The sequence below is a fragment of the Dama dama genome, chromosome 33, assembly GCF_033118175.1.
Source record: "Dama dama isolate Ldn47 chromosome 33, ASM3311817v1, whole genome shotgun sequence".
In the NCBI taxonomy this organism is placed as follows: domain Eukaryota; kingdom Metazoa; phylum Chordata; class Mammalia; order Artiodactyla; family Cervidae; genus Dama; species Dama dama.
In genome coordinates, this window is record NC_083713.1 from 76214951 (window position 1) to 76229673 (window position 14723).

Sequence of the window (14723 nt, forward strand, 5' to 3'; positions counted from 1 at the left end):
TGTTTCCCTTAGGGACTCTATGCCTGGACCCATTAGAGATGAAGAGGAATGTATATGTGTTGATCAAGCTGCATGCAAAGATTGTGGTTTCTTGAGTAACCAGGATTTTCAGTGTAATTTTGAACCACTCAATGCAGGATCCTGATTAGCTATTGGAAGTTTAGCTCCATCATATTCAAAAAAGAACAGATATCCACTGAGAAAGACTCAGCCAAGGAAAGAGATTTTCAACTCTGATTAGCACTGAATTGATGGAAGCACTATGTTTATGAAATTCTCAACTTGTTGCCTTTCCTTCATTTTAAAATCCTGTGCATAATCATTTGAACAATGTGCTAAGTAAGAATATATTTCCCTGTAATTTTTAAAAGTTTTAATTATATTTTTCCCATTTTGCCAATCTTATCATTATATACATCCCATTGGTTCATGTATTTAGCTTTGCTTAAAAACCCCCAAAATTCTGAAAGTGATTTGGCACTACTTTATAATGGTGTGTGGGTGTGTATGTTTGTTTGTCTGTCTATTGCGTGGAATATCGACGGGTGGTGATGGGAAGAGCAGTACAGGAGTATATAGAAACAAAGTTGAATTTAGGAAGTTTCTAAGTAGATAAAATTTTATTACCTCAAAGATTTCCTTTTATCAGTCTCTTTTAAAACTTTCTCAAGTAATCTAGCCACCAATCTCAGCTTCTCATACTTCAGAAATCTCTAAGCCTTTCCATTATGAATTTTACCATTTCTACCCAGCAAAGATTTCACACCTTCTAGATCATTCAATTAAGAGGGACTATTCATAATCTAAAGATTTAGTAGGTTTAGCATATTTGAATTTGACAATCTTGAGTGGTTCTTTTGGAGGAAACGGTCCCCTGACCAAAGCTTGTGCCAACAACAAGCTCTGTATTCCTGACCCCTGCTCCTTGGAAGTTACCCTCTGACTCTGACCCTCTGTGAGCACTCTCCCTGCCCCCACCCCCAACTGCATCAGTGGCACCCACCTTAGGCTCAGCTTGGACCTGTTTCCTGTTCTTTCATTTCCCTCTTTGTTCTTTCATTTCATGATGCTACTTCTGAAAAATTGAAGGTTGGCCTGCCTAATACATCTTGGTGAAGAAAATACGTTGAAAACAGTATATTAGAAAGAATGGTTCGATGACAGTAGAAGTGAAGTGAATGAAGTGAAGTCTCTCAGTCGTGTCCGACTCTTGCGACCCATGGACTGTAGCCTACAAGGTCCCTCCGTCCATGGAATTTTCCAGGCAAGAATCCTGGAGTGGGCTGCCATTTTCTTCTCCCGGAGATCTTCCTGACCCAGGGATTGAACCTGGGTCTCCCACATTGTAGGCAGACACTTTACCATCTGAGCCACCAATGAGAGTAAATCCCAGTGTAAATTCAGCAGACTTATAAAATCATAGCATGATAATTTAGAAGCATGAGTTAGGATCAAGTAGTGGGAAAAGGAGAAAAAAGTAAAGTGAATATATATCTGAGAGATCTTTCTAAGCAATGGCAACAAAAAATAGGACTTATAACTTTCACCTTTTCTCTCAACAAAAAATTGTTGGAAATTTACATAGTCCTTGATGTTAAGTACTATAATTTTAAAAAATCCTTGCTCAACATGACACTTTATAGTCTACATATGATTAGTATATCATATAGCTCCTATCTAAGGAGATTAAAAAACATTTTAATTAGATTAAATCATTGATAAATTAAATTTAAGAATAGAAAAGTAAAAAAAAAAAAAAAAAGCAATCAATTGTGAACACGCTATTCCTAACCTGAGAATAAAACAAAACAAACAAACAAACAAACAAAAAAAAACAAAAAAAAACAGTGGCAGTAGGGAAAAGGAAGTAATCAGAGAGGAAAAATATTTAGGTAGGTATGTATATGTTTTTCTATTTAATCTGTGTTTTTTATTGACTTTTATTGGAGTGTAGCTGCTTTACAATGCTGTGCTAGTTTCTATTATTCAGCAAAGTGAGTTAGCCTTGTGTATACAAGTATCCTCATTTTTAGATTTCCCTCCCTTTCGGTCACCAGAGAGCATCAAATAGAGCTCCCTATGGTATACAGTAAGTGCTCATTAGTTATGCATTTTATATATTTTATACATCAGTTCTGTTCAGTCCTGTCACTCAGTCATGTCGGGATCCCTGCTATCCCATGGACTGCAGCACACCAGGCCTCCCTGTTCATCACCAATGCCCAGAGTTTACCCAAACTCATGTCCATCGAGTCGGTGATGCCATCCAGCCATCTCATCCTTTGTCGTCCCCTTCCCCTCCTGCCCCCAACTCCTCCCAGCATCAGGGTCTTTTCAAATGAGTCAGCTCTTCACATGAGGTGGCCAAAGTATTGGAGTTCCAGCTTCAACATCAATCCTTTCAATGAACACTAAGGACTGATCCGCTTTAGGATGGACTGATTGGATCTCCCTGCAGTCCAAGGGACTCTCAAGAGTCTTCTCCAACACCACAGTTCAAAAGCATCAATTTTTTGGTGCTCAGCTTTCTTCACAGTCCAACTCTCACATCCGTACATGACCACCGGAAAAATCATATCCTTGACTAGACAGACCTTTGGTGGCAAAGTAATGTCTCTGCTTTTTAATATGCTGTCTAGGTTGGTCATAACTTTTCTTCCAAGGAGCAAGTGTCTTTCAGTTTCATGGCTGCAGTCACCATCTGCAGTGATTTTGGAGCCCCAAAAAATAAAGTCAGCCACTGTTTCCATTGTTTCCTCATCTATTTGCTGCGAAGTGATGGGACCAGATGCCATGATCCTAGTTTTTTGAATGTTGGGTTTTATGCCAACTTTTTCACTCTCCTCTTTCACTATCATCAAGATGCATACAGTTCATGGAATTGTTCAGAAGGCCAGAATACTGAGTGGGTAGCCTTTCCCTTCTCCAGGGAATCTTCCCAACCCAGGGATTGAACCCAGGTCTCCCACTTTGCAGGCAGATTCTTTACCAGCTGAGCCACAAGGGAAGCCCATTGTATATATGGTAGTATATTTATGTCAGTCCCAATTTCTCAATTCATCCCACTGTGTTTTTCCTGTTTGGTAACCATAAGTTTGTTCTCTACAACTGGACTCTTATTTCTGCTAGAAAAATGCTAGAGATGAACTTATTGCTGGGCAAGTATATTTTGGAGCCATTGTGTTTGGGCTAATTATGGGATACTCGTGTACAGGTGTTCTTAAAAAAAAAAAAACAAGGAGGAAAGAGCTAAACTCACACAAGATAATCAACTGGGAGACTGGCCCTTGACAGTCTCTGATGCATTTCTGCCATCATTTTAGGGATGGGAAACAAATGTTCAGATGGACAATGTGTATAGAGTCACACAGACTTCAGTCATATTCTGCTTGGACACGGAATGGAGCATGAAAAGAACAGAGAAACTTGTAGGTTGCTGACCCATCCAGAATGAATGGAGTCTACTCCCGGCTGTACCACAGTGGCCGCTGGCCACCTAGAAAGGGGGGCTGCCCCAGAGGCAGGCCAGAATGATGGCTACCTATGCTGCTTTGTTCTGGTCTTGTTGTTCAGTCACTCAGTTGTGTCCGACTCTTTGTGACCCCATGGACTGCAGCACGCCAGGCTTCCCTGTCCTTCACCATCTCCCAGAGTTTGCTCAAAACCCATGTCCACTGAGGCAGTGAGGCCATCCAGTCATCTCATCCTCTGTCATCCCCTTCTCCTTCTGTCTTCAGTTTTTCCCAGCATCAAGGTTTTTTCTAGTGAGTTGGCTCTTTGCATCAGGTGGCCAAAGTACTGTTATTGTCTTAGTGGGTTTGATTATGATAAATTCCTAGCAAGCAACTTATAAGTGAAGATCAGTACCTCTAAATGAAGTCTTTCCTAAAATCTTGAATAGAATGATTTTTAAAGCCAAGAAAAAATTCCAGAGCCATCTTGTTATTCCCCAGACAGGACCAGACTCCATTGTGATGCCCTGTCTACACCCCTATCCATAACCAGTCATGACTGTGAAGCAATGTGGAGTGTGTCCATCTCTACTATGATAGAGGAATTAGTTAAAGTTGCTTTTGCTATCGTGAAAGCCTGGCAAAAACTCTGACACCTAGAATGTGCCCAGTTAAAGTCTGTTGATTGAACAAATGAACAAACTCCACCATTTGCAGTAGAGGAATCTGAAACACATAAAGATAAAAATGAGAGCAGTTCACAGTGAAGGGAAAAGAGGACCCAGGATTCCTGGATCCCAAGCCAAAGGTCTCCTGCATATAACTGATCACACCCATTAGGAGCTTTATGCAAATTAATGGATTATCTTTCAACCCAGAGTACATGCTCGGCTTCTTGAGCTTAGGGTCTATGTCCTTGACTTAATTCTGTCCTCCCACAGCAAAGAGCAGAACCATGCGTATCCAGCAGATAATCAAAAGGCAAGTAGAACGGTATTACGGTGGAGATGGATGTCAGGATAAAGAGGGTTTGACCTTCCTTTCATGATTCATTTCAGAGAGCCATGTTTCTTGGTCTGTGCATTTTAGAGTAATTTATCTTTTAGGATTTCACTGTGGAAAATGGGGAGGATCAGAGTCAAGAGTAGTATTAGAGTATTTATTTTTGTTGCTTGCTAAGTGAAATTATAGGTAACAAGGTAAAAAAACAAATGAAGCTAAAAGCATGAATTGACACTTCTAAGCCTCATTGTCGGCACTATACAAAACGCCTGCTTTATGTCTTTTAAACAAAGTGGGCCATTAATGTGTAATGCTAAGAGGAATTTTATCTCACCTATAAATAGTGAATCCCTTAAGCTCCAAATCCCCATATACAGACAATTTACTCTGGTAATCAAGGCGATGTTCACAATTTAACTTCAGTTACCATCTGTAACTCTATTGGTATTTTAATAATAATGAATAAAAATATACATTGGCAAACAAAAACATTACTTAAAGTAGAACCATCTTAAAGAGTCAATGATAATTTCTCAGAAGCTGTGTAAATATCATATTTATGCAGAACTCTCTTTTGTGCCTTTACCTTTTAATTAATGTCAAAGAAAACCTTTAATATTTACACATACATGTATATTGAGGGGAAAACTATCCCCACTTCTTCCAATTAAAAATATCAAAGAAAATGCTTCCCATGAATATGCCTGCAAATATTAATAAGGAAACAGATACATTTCTTTCACTTGGTCTCCCTTTGTGGGCTTTCCTCCCCCTTTTTGGAGGAGTGTCAAAGAAGTAAAGAAGGCAAGAATAAGTGAGAAGAAATGCAAATTCTTATGAAAATTATACACTATTCTTCAAAGTTTTTCTGTTATCCAGAAAAACTATACCCTTCCTTTAGCAGAAAATAAATCATTTGTTAAAACAAACGCTATGAAGAATGATACAACTAATGCTTACCAGACTTACGCACAGCTGGCATATTCTGACCTAGTGGTCACCATCTGGGGTTGAGGAAGCCTGAATTTCCACCCAAGCCAGTCTGTTAATTAACTGACCAGTCCTAAGCAGGCCTGTCATCTCGTACACCCGGAGGTCCTCATTTGTAGTTGAAGGGCTTGAACTCCTTATTTTCAGAGTTTCTTTCTGGTTTTAACATCATCTCAGTCTGTGAATGTAGAGCTACATCATTTGCAAACAGGACTAGGAGTATCCAACACCCATTGACGGGAAGAGTTGAATGTTATAATACGAATGGTCACATTTATACTTACGGATTTTTATCTCCCTAAGCTTGAGATGCATTTCGAGGTGGCCTTTATGGTGTAAAAGAAAACAAGATAACCATAAAGTTATCTGTTGAAGAAAAATGAAGAACAGAAATGTGAATTGTTGGTGTTCCGTCGCTAAACTGTGTCTGACTCTTTTGTGACTCCATGGACTGAAGCCCTTCAGGCTCCTCTGTCCATGGGTTTTCCCAGGCAAGAATACTGGCGTGGGTTGTCATTTCCTTCTCCAAGGGATCTTCCTGACCTGGGGTTGAACCCATGTCTCATGCATTGACGAGCAGATTTTTCACCGCTGAGCCACCAGAGAGGCTCCGAAAACATGAATAGAAGTTTGCATTTTAACTAGGGCTTTAATTTCCCCTGATTTTTGCAGCACATCTCTGAATGGTCTTTTTCAGGGAATATTTTGAAAATATTCTACTATGCCAATGGATCTGTGAAGCACGGATCATTTCTAGAAAACTAGTCATGGTGTCTCTCAGTTTCCGTGTTCCACAGGAAACCTGACTTTTAGTCTTGCCTTATGTTCCTCCTACATTTCAAACATCTCTCTCCCTCCTCAAATTTCTTCACCCTCTCCTCTCTCTTCCTGTAAATACAGATAAACATCCACCACACTTTCGGAAGTACCGACTGATGGATTTAGCATGCAAACACACTGTCAGAAGGCTGAGACATGAGTGGTGCCTGAAATTCAACAACATGGGCCTGCTTATTTAAAGCCCGAAGGGATGGTGAAGCAGATGGTGCTTTGTGTCTTCCCTCCCCTGCCATGTGTTTACTGCGATCGCCCAGTCTCGGGAAGGCTGCCAATCCGCAGAAGGGAAGGACTGCCTCGTGCAGTGCTGTTTTCAACCCTTCTCTCCCTTCCACTTCCTTTCCTTCCTCTCTTCAGGTTGACCACAAACCTTCAGTGCAAAGAGCTTCTGGTGACATCAATTCTTGTGCAGGTTTTGCAACATAGACACGAGATTCCCAGGAATAAAATTGTTGAAAACGGTTGCTCTGGATTGCAAGCAGATATTACACACAATTAATATACTGTTTCCTGGGCTCATTCTGTACCTTATCTTTTAAAGGGAACTTTGTCCATCTCTTCTCATTCCATCTGTAAAGTGATTCTGTGGCTAGATGTGGCAGAGATGAGTCAATTTTGTGGGCTCATTGAATTGGAATATATTTTCTGGAGTCACCAAGGCAAGAGAAGAAACCAGTCTAGAATGGGAAGCTTGCAGCCTTAGTCATCCCGACACTGTCCACAATCCCAAGCAGTCCCAAAGGTGGAATTTTCTAAAAATTAATTACAGTTCACTCTTGAAGAATGTGGGTAGAGGGCTGAGTACCCCCAACACATTGGGAAAATCAGATTCTGCATCTATGTTTTCAACCAACCGTGGACTTGCAGCACTGTACTTCATACTTATTGGGGGGAAAAAAAAACCCTCTAATAACCTAAATGGGAAAAGAATTTGGAAATGGTACACGTGTATGCATACCTGAATCACCTTGGTGTACACCTGAAATTAAAATAACATTGTGAGTCAGCTACACTCCAATACAAAATAATTATGTTTTTAGAAACTATATATTAAGTCTTAAAACTCAAAAAAAGATAAAAAGTATACTTCTCTCTAAAAAAAATCTGGTATAAGTGGAACCATACTCTTCAAACCCATGTTATTTAAGTGTCAGCCATGCTGTCCTCATTTTTGCTGTATTGTTTCTCCTGTTTGTGTGTGTGCTAGTGGTTCAGTTGTGTCTGACTCTTTGAGACCCCAGGGACTGTAGCCCATCACCAGTCTCCTCTGTTAATGGAATTCTCCAAGCAAGAATGCTAGAGTGGGTTGCCTTTCCCTTCTCCCTGACCCAGGAATTGAACCTGGGTCTTGTGCATTGCAGGCAGATTCTTTACCATCTGAGCCACCAAGGAAGCCCTTCCCCTGTTTAGGACAGGTCTAAAAATAATGCACATTTCTGGATTGGGAATGCTTATATAAACAAATTCTTAATTCCTAATGACAAAGGGTAATTTGATTACCAATTTGAGTCCTGGTCTATTTTCAGTTTAGGTGAGTTGTCAGGTCTGTTCATTTGATATAGAGAAGAAAAAGGGAAGTACTTATTGGCCTGAGAGGGAAGGTCTTTCTTCATTTCTGATTGGAAACTTTCCCATTCTCATCACTTTCAGAGATAGGAGAGCAAAAGCTCAGTCTCATTTTCTAAAAGCCACTGCAATGTCCTGGGTGCATGAGAAAAGGTGTCCTGAAGAATCTCCTCTGGACCTTTCTATTAGCACAATTTGTTTTCAACGGGTTTACCAATTCCCAAAGTGGGAACATTGACCCCCACAAATGGGGATATAAGGAAGGTACATTTCAGAAAAGGAACTGGGCCATGGAGCAGTAGTCACTGGTGTCAGGAGGCCAGTGGGTATGAATGCTTCTCCCGAGACCTGGTGAAGGGCCCTCACTGCACGGGGGTGGAAGAGATGAGAAAGACCACTTCCCTGGACGTCTGAGCCACTGGGTACCCATGAAACTGACTTGGGTGTAATACTGGTGAAATTTTCCTCAACTGTCTCATCCATTTATTGAATTTGTTTATGTCTTCATATTTTTAAGTGGTCTCTGAGCTCCTTGAAGTCTGAGATTCAGTTTTACTCAAATGTATCCCCAATGCCTACATAAGGTCAAGCATAAAGTGGGACCCTATAAATATTTATTGGGTTGAATTACATTGAAATGATTAGATCAGTTTAGATTAGATCACTTCACTTAGGGGAAAAAGTGGGATTAGGAAGCACAATACTCAAAAATGTCATCAGTGACACATGAAAAAAATTCATAAAAGATCTAATAAAAATGTTAGCAGTAACAGCAAGATCCTACTGTATAATAAACTATAATGAAAAAGAATATAAAAAGTAATGTATAGGTATACGTACAACTGAATCACTTTTCTGTACAGCAGGAATTAACACAACATTGCAAATCCACTATTCATCAATTTAAAAAATTGAAAAAAATGGTAACAGTGTTTTACACATGTTATATGTTTAAGAAATGCATAACTACTAGAATAAAAACTTGTTCAGTTGCCAAGTTATGTCTGACTCTTTGTGACCACATAAAATGCAGCACACCAGGCTTCCCTGTCCTTCACTATTTTCCGGAGTTTGCTCAAACTCTTGTCCATTGAGTCAATGACACTGTCCAACCATCTCAGACTCTGTCACCCCCTTCTCCTCATGCCCTCAATCCTTCCCAGCATCAGAGTCTCATGGACTAGACTTTCCAGGCTCCCCTGTCCATGGAATTCTCCAGGCAAGAATACTAGAGTGTGTAACCATTCTCTTTTCCAGGGGACATTCCCAACCCAGGGATCGAACACTTATCTCCTGAATTTTAGGCAGATGCTTTACTGTCTGAGCCACCAGTGAAGCCCTAATAAATACGGCTCTTGGCTTTTGAAAGTTCTTCAATTTGCTTCAGAAGTGGATGTTAGAAGGGTTGTGAGTTATTTGGAAGGGTTATGTGTGTGTTAGCCACTCAGTCATGTCCAGATGGAGTGGAGGGATGTTATCTGAAATTGGAGGAAGCTGTAACTACTGTTGTGGGTAAGGTTCATAACATAGCTTCAAAGAGAAATGCTTTGTGGAGTTTCATGTGTGTGTGTGTGTGTGCACGTGTTTAGTATATTCCTCTGGGGCTCAGGTCCAGTTGGGCTCAAGCTTTGGCATTCATTGGTTTCCTGATGATAAAACCAGCATAAGCAAATGGAATATTTCCATTATGTTCAAATTGTTTACTAACATTAAATACAGTAGCAGATTCATGTTTCTGGACAAGTGTGTTGGAGGGGTACATGCATCCGCCTCAGCTGCATCTTAGCCTTCAGTAAGGTGGCCCCTGAGTTCTGCTTTCTGTTTGCAGAATGACCATAACTCCAGAGTTGTTCTTACCTCTGATTTTTGTATTATTACTCTTCAGTTTGATTCTGGCTCTATTTTGTGTTTGTCAAATACCTCAAAATATTTTTCAAACATTTGTGTTTGGGAAAAACTTGAAATATAATTTGCCAGTTGATTTTTTTTTTAACACATTGAACAACTAAAAATCCAATCCTTATGTTTCTCATTAATTTTCATGCAATTAGATGAAATACTGCTAAGAATTTGCTGGGTAAACAAGCAACCTCATAATCGTATGTACATTTCCTTTTAAAAATGTCAACTCAGCTCTTCCTGAGAGCCTTTGATACCATGAAGTTGATCTTCAAACGGAATAACATGTTTCAAACTTGTTTTGACTGAGGTATATATAGATTTCATGGACTCATTTTGGAGGGTTCTTTAAGATCAATTGTACAAAAAAAGTGGTAAGAATTTTGGTACTGTGATGTGGATTGATTGATTTATTCCTTCATTTCTTCATTCCTTTCCTTACTCACTGATTTCATTCTTTGCATAAACCTTTATTGAAAGCCTATTACATGTCAGATTATTTGCTAAGATCCCCCAAAGAGTTTGTGACCTGTTGGTGAATGCAAATAAATGAATTATTGCAAACTGTTTGTATGCTAAGTCCCTCAGTCATGTCCAACTCTCTGCCACGCCATGGACTGTAGCCCACCAGGCTCCTCTGTTCATGCAGAACCTCCAGGCAAGAATACTGGAGTGGGTTACCATTTCCTCCTCCAAGGGATCTTCCTGACCCAGGAATCAAACCCTGTCTCTTACACCTTCTGCATTGGCAGGCAGGTTCTTTACCCCTAGCACCATCTGGGAAGCCCCTAAAAACTAACTCTTTAGATGGCCAATATTCTAGTGAAGAGAAGAGTCCTGTACGCGGGATTGAATAGTCAGGGCAATCAGAGGAGAATATCTACATTGTCAAGACCACATTCCTGTCCATGCCCACCATCTGAGCAGGATCAAAGAAGACCTAGAAAGCCTATCTACCACATTTAGGGAAGACTGGAAGGGTAGCTACTGAAGGAAATGTCACATTCAAGGTTGTACCAGATTGAGGACTATTCTCTATTCTTTCATATAACAGATATGAATTATTAAATTTAGGAACTCATTTTCCAAAGAATTTCATGCAACTGGGAGTGAATTATTGTGTCCCTCTAGATAGAACTATTATAAATAAGAGTCTTTAGAAGCTGAAGATGAGAGAATAAACGGTGTTCCCATCTTAAATAGTCTCCTCCTTATAAAAGAAGCTCACTGGGCATGACTTGAGACGTTGCTCAAGGGGCTGATTAAAGAAATGAAGCAATAGTTGGATTTTGAGTTAGACAAGTCTGGGCAAAATTCTGGCCACACTATTGTCTAGATTTCTGACCTTGGACAAACTACTAAACATGACTGAACTTGAGTTTCCCCAACTGTGAAAGAGATTTAACGTTAGTCTTTTCAAGGTTCTTGTGAGGAGGAGATGAAATACCACATGGAAAGGACGGGTACCAACCTTGTTGAGAGCAGGAAGACAATAAGTAGTGGTGGTGAATTCCTTGAGTCCTCTCCTTTTGAAATACTTCTCACTAATGAATTTTTCTCTCTCTCTCCTCTTTTGTTTTAGACAACTGTGATGACCCGTTAGCATCCTTGCTCTCTCCAATGGCTTTTTCCAGCTCCTCAGACCTCACTGGGACTCACAGCCCAGCTCAGCTCAACCGAAGAGTTGGTAAGTAGGTGGCAAACTCTAAAGGCAAGTGCTGAATAAGCACACAGACCTCTCAATGTGCTGGAATCATGTCCAAGAGCAGTGTTCAAGAAAAGAATGGGTACAGAGAGATTAAAATGGAATAAAACCATGCTTCCCAGCACATAATGCATATTCAAAGTACACTGGTTACTGTTCCCCTAAATCCACCTTATTTCTCTTTGATTATCCTAAGAGGCCTTTTGTGAAAAAATTTTTTTAATTTGCTTTATTTTTATATTTCATGCATCAAAATAAATAGCTATCAAATATATTATTATAACATTTGATCATAACAAGAATGAAATCTATCAAGGTTTTATTCAGTAGTTTTAATTTTTACAATAAAATAACTAACTGTTCATAGTTTTAAAAATATAAAACAATATTAAGTGAAAGCTTTTAAATTCAAAAATAAGTAATGCTACCCTCTGGAGACAGCTATGCTTAAAAGTTGACTGTGTATTCTTACAATATATGAGCAAAGGAAGAGCAGATAGCTTTAACTAATATTATGTGAAATACCTTTAACAAATATGGTGATGGATATCTAGACAGATATACCTAAATCATATTTATAATATATATATATTGTTCTATAGTTCATTTTTTTAATTTCCAAAAGTTTTAAATATCTGATGATATTTATTTACACATCTAGTGAACTCACTAGAGTCTTTTTCTAATTGAAAAAAGTATTTTTGTGCAGTTTCAAGAGGTACACTGGTCTAGTAGACTTCACAATAATTGACTTATATATGAGGTAAATATATATAAAAAAGGTAAATATATATATGTAAAGTTATATATATATTATATTGATTTATATATATTTCTATGTATATTGATTTATATATCCCATTTATATATACAATCACATTAGTAAGTTTTCCAATGTTGATCCATCTTTATATTTGGGAGTCAAGTCCTAATTCACTGTAATGATATTGATATTGTTTTTATAAAGCAAAGAATGATTTAATTTGTTCAGTTCAGTCAGTCAGTCAGTTCAGTCACTCAGTCATGTCCGACTCTTTGCAACCGCATAAATCACAGCATGCCAGGCCTCCCTGTCCATCACCAAATACCAGAGTTTACTCAAACCCAAGTCCATCAAGCCGGCGATGCCATCCAGCCGTCTCATCCTCTGTCATCCCCTTCTCCTCCTGCCCCGAATCCCTCCTAGCATCAGGGTCTTTTCCAATGAGTCAACTCTTCGCATGAGACGGCCGAAGTATTGGAGTTTCAGCTTCAGCATCAGTCCTTCCAATGAACACCCAGGACTGATCTCTTTTAGGATGGACTGGTTGGATCTCCTTGCAGTCCAAGCGACTCTCAAGAGTCTTCTCCAACACCACAGTTCAAAAGCATCAATTTTTCAGTGCTCAACTTTCTTCACAGTCCAGCTCTCACATCCATACATGACCACTGGAAAAGCCATAGCCTTGACCAGACAGACCTTTATTGGCAAAGTAATGTCTCTGCTTTTTAATATGCTATCTAGGTTGGTCATAACTTTCCTTCCAAGGAGTAAGCATCTTTTAGTTTCATGGCTGCAATCACCATCTGCAGTGATTTTGGAGCCCCCCAAAATAAAGTCTGACACTGTTTCCACTGTTTCTCCATCTATTTCCCATGAGGTGATGGGACAAGTTGTCATGATCGTAGTTTTCTGAATGTTAAGCTTTAAGTCAACTTTTCACTCTCCTCTTTCACTTTCTTCAAGAGGCTTTTTAGTTCTTCTTCACTTTCTGCCATAAGGGTGGTGTCATCTGCATATCTGAGGTTATTGATATTTCTCCCAGCTATCTTGATTCCAGCTTGTGCTTCCTCCAGCCCAGCATTTCTCATGATGTACTCTGCATATAAGTTAAATAAGCAGGGTGACAATATACAGGCTTGAGGTACTCCTTTTCCTATTTGGAACCAGTCTGTTGTTCCATGTCCAGTTCTAACTGTTGCTTCCTGACCTGCACACAGGTTTCTCAAGAGGCAGGTCAGGTGGTCTGGTATTCCCACCTCTTTCAGAATTTTCCACAGTTTATTGTGATCCACACAGTCGAAGGCTTTGGCATAGTCAATAAAGCAGAAATAGATGTTTTTCTGGAACTATCTTGCTTTTTCAATGATCCAGTGGATATTGTCAATTTGATCTCTGGTTCCTCTAACTTTTCTAAAACCAGCTTGAACATCTGGAAGTTCTCAGTTCACGTATTGCTGAAGCCTGGCTTAGAGAATCTTGAGCATTACTTTACTAGCGTGTGAGATGAGTGCAATTGTGCAGTAGTCTGATCATTCTTTGGGATTGCCTTTCTTAGGGACTGGAATGAAAACGGACCTTTTCCAGTCCTGTGGCCACTGCTGAGTTTTCCAAATTTGCTGGCATATTGAGTGCAGCACTTTCACAGCATCATCTTTCAGAATTTGAAATAGCTCAACTGGAATTCCATCACCTCAATAGCTTTGTTCATGGTGATGCTTCCTAAGGCCCACTTGACTTCACATTCCAGGATGTCTGGCTCTAGGTGAGTGATCACACATCGTGATTATCTGGGTTGTGAAAATCTTTTTTGTACAGTTCTTCTGTGTATTCTTGCCACCTCTTTTTAATATCTTCTGCTTCTGTTAGGTCCCTACCATTTTTGTCCTTTATTATGCCCATCTTTGCATGAAACATTCCCTTGGTATCTCTAACTTTCTTGAAGAGATCTCTAGTTTTTCCCATCCTATTGTTTTCCTCTATTTCTTTGCATTGATCAATGAGGAAGGCTTTCTTGTCTTTCCTTGCTATTCTTTGGAACTCTGCATTCAAATGGGAGTATCTTTCCTTTTCTCCTTTGCTTTTCACTTCCCTTCATTTCACAACTATTTGTAAGGCCTCCTCAGACAGCCATTTTGCTTTTTTGCATTTCTTTTTCTTGGGGATGGTCTTGCTCCCTGTCTCCTGTACAATGTCACGAACCTCTGTCCATAGTTCATCAGGCTCTCTGTCTATCAGATCTAGTGCCTTAAATCTATTTCTCACTTCCACTGTATAATCAGAAGGGATTTGATTTAGGTAATACCTGAATGATCTAGTGGTTTTCCCTACTTTCTTCAATTTCAGTCTGAATTTGGCAATAAGGAGTTCATGATCTGAGCCACAGTCAGCTCCCAGTCTTGTTTTTGCCGACTGTATAGAGCTTCTCCATCTTTGGCTGCAAAGAATATGATCAATCTGATTTCAGTGTCGACCATCTGGTGATGTCCATGTGTAGTTTTCTCTGTGTTGT

At 39.5% G+C, this 14723-nt stretch overlaps 1 protein-coding gene across 2 annotated transcripts in view; it reads left to right on the plus strand.

Moving 5' to 3' along the window:
* CNTNAP5 (contactin associated protein family member 5) overlaps positions 1–14723 on the plus strand; it is a 984962-nt gene that overhangs the window by 215738 nt on the left and 754501 nt on the right. For both annotated transcript variants that reach the window (XM_061135035.1, XM_061135036.1), the window contains exon 2: positions 11329–11433. In XM_061135035.1, the coding sequence (XP_060991018.1) occupies positions 11329–11433 (105 nt within the window). The remainder of the gene's footprint in view (positions 1–11328; positions 11434–14723) is intronic.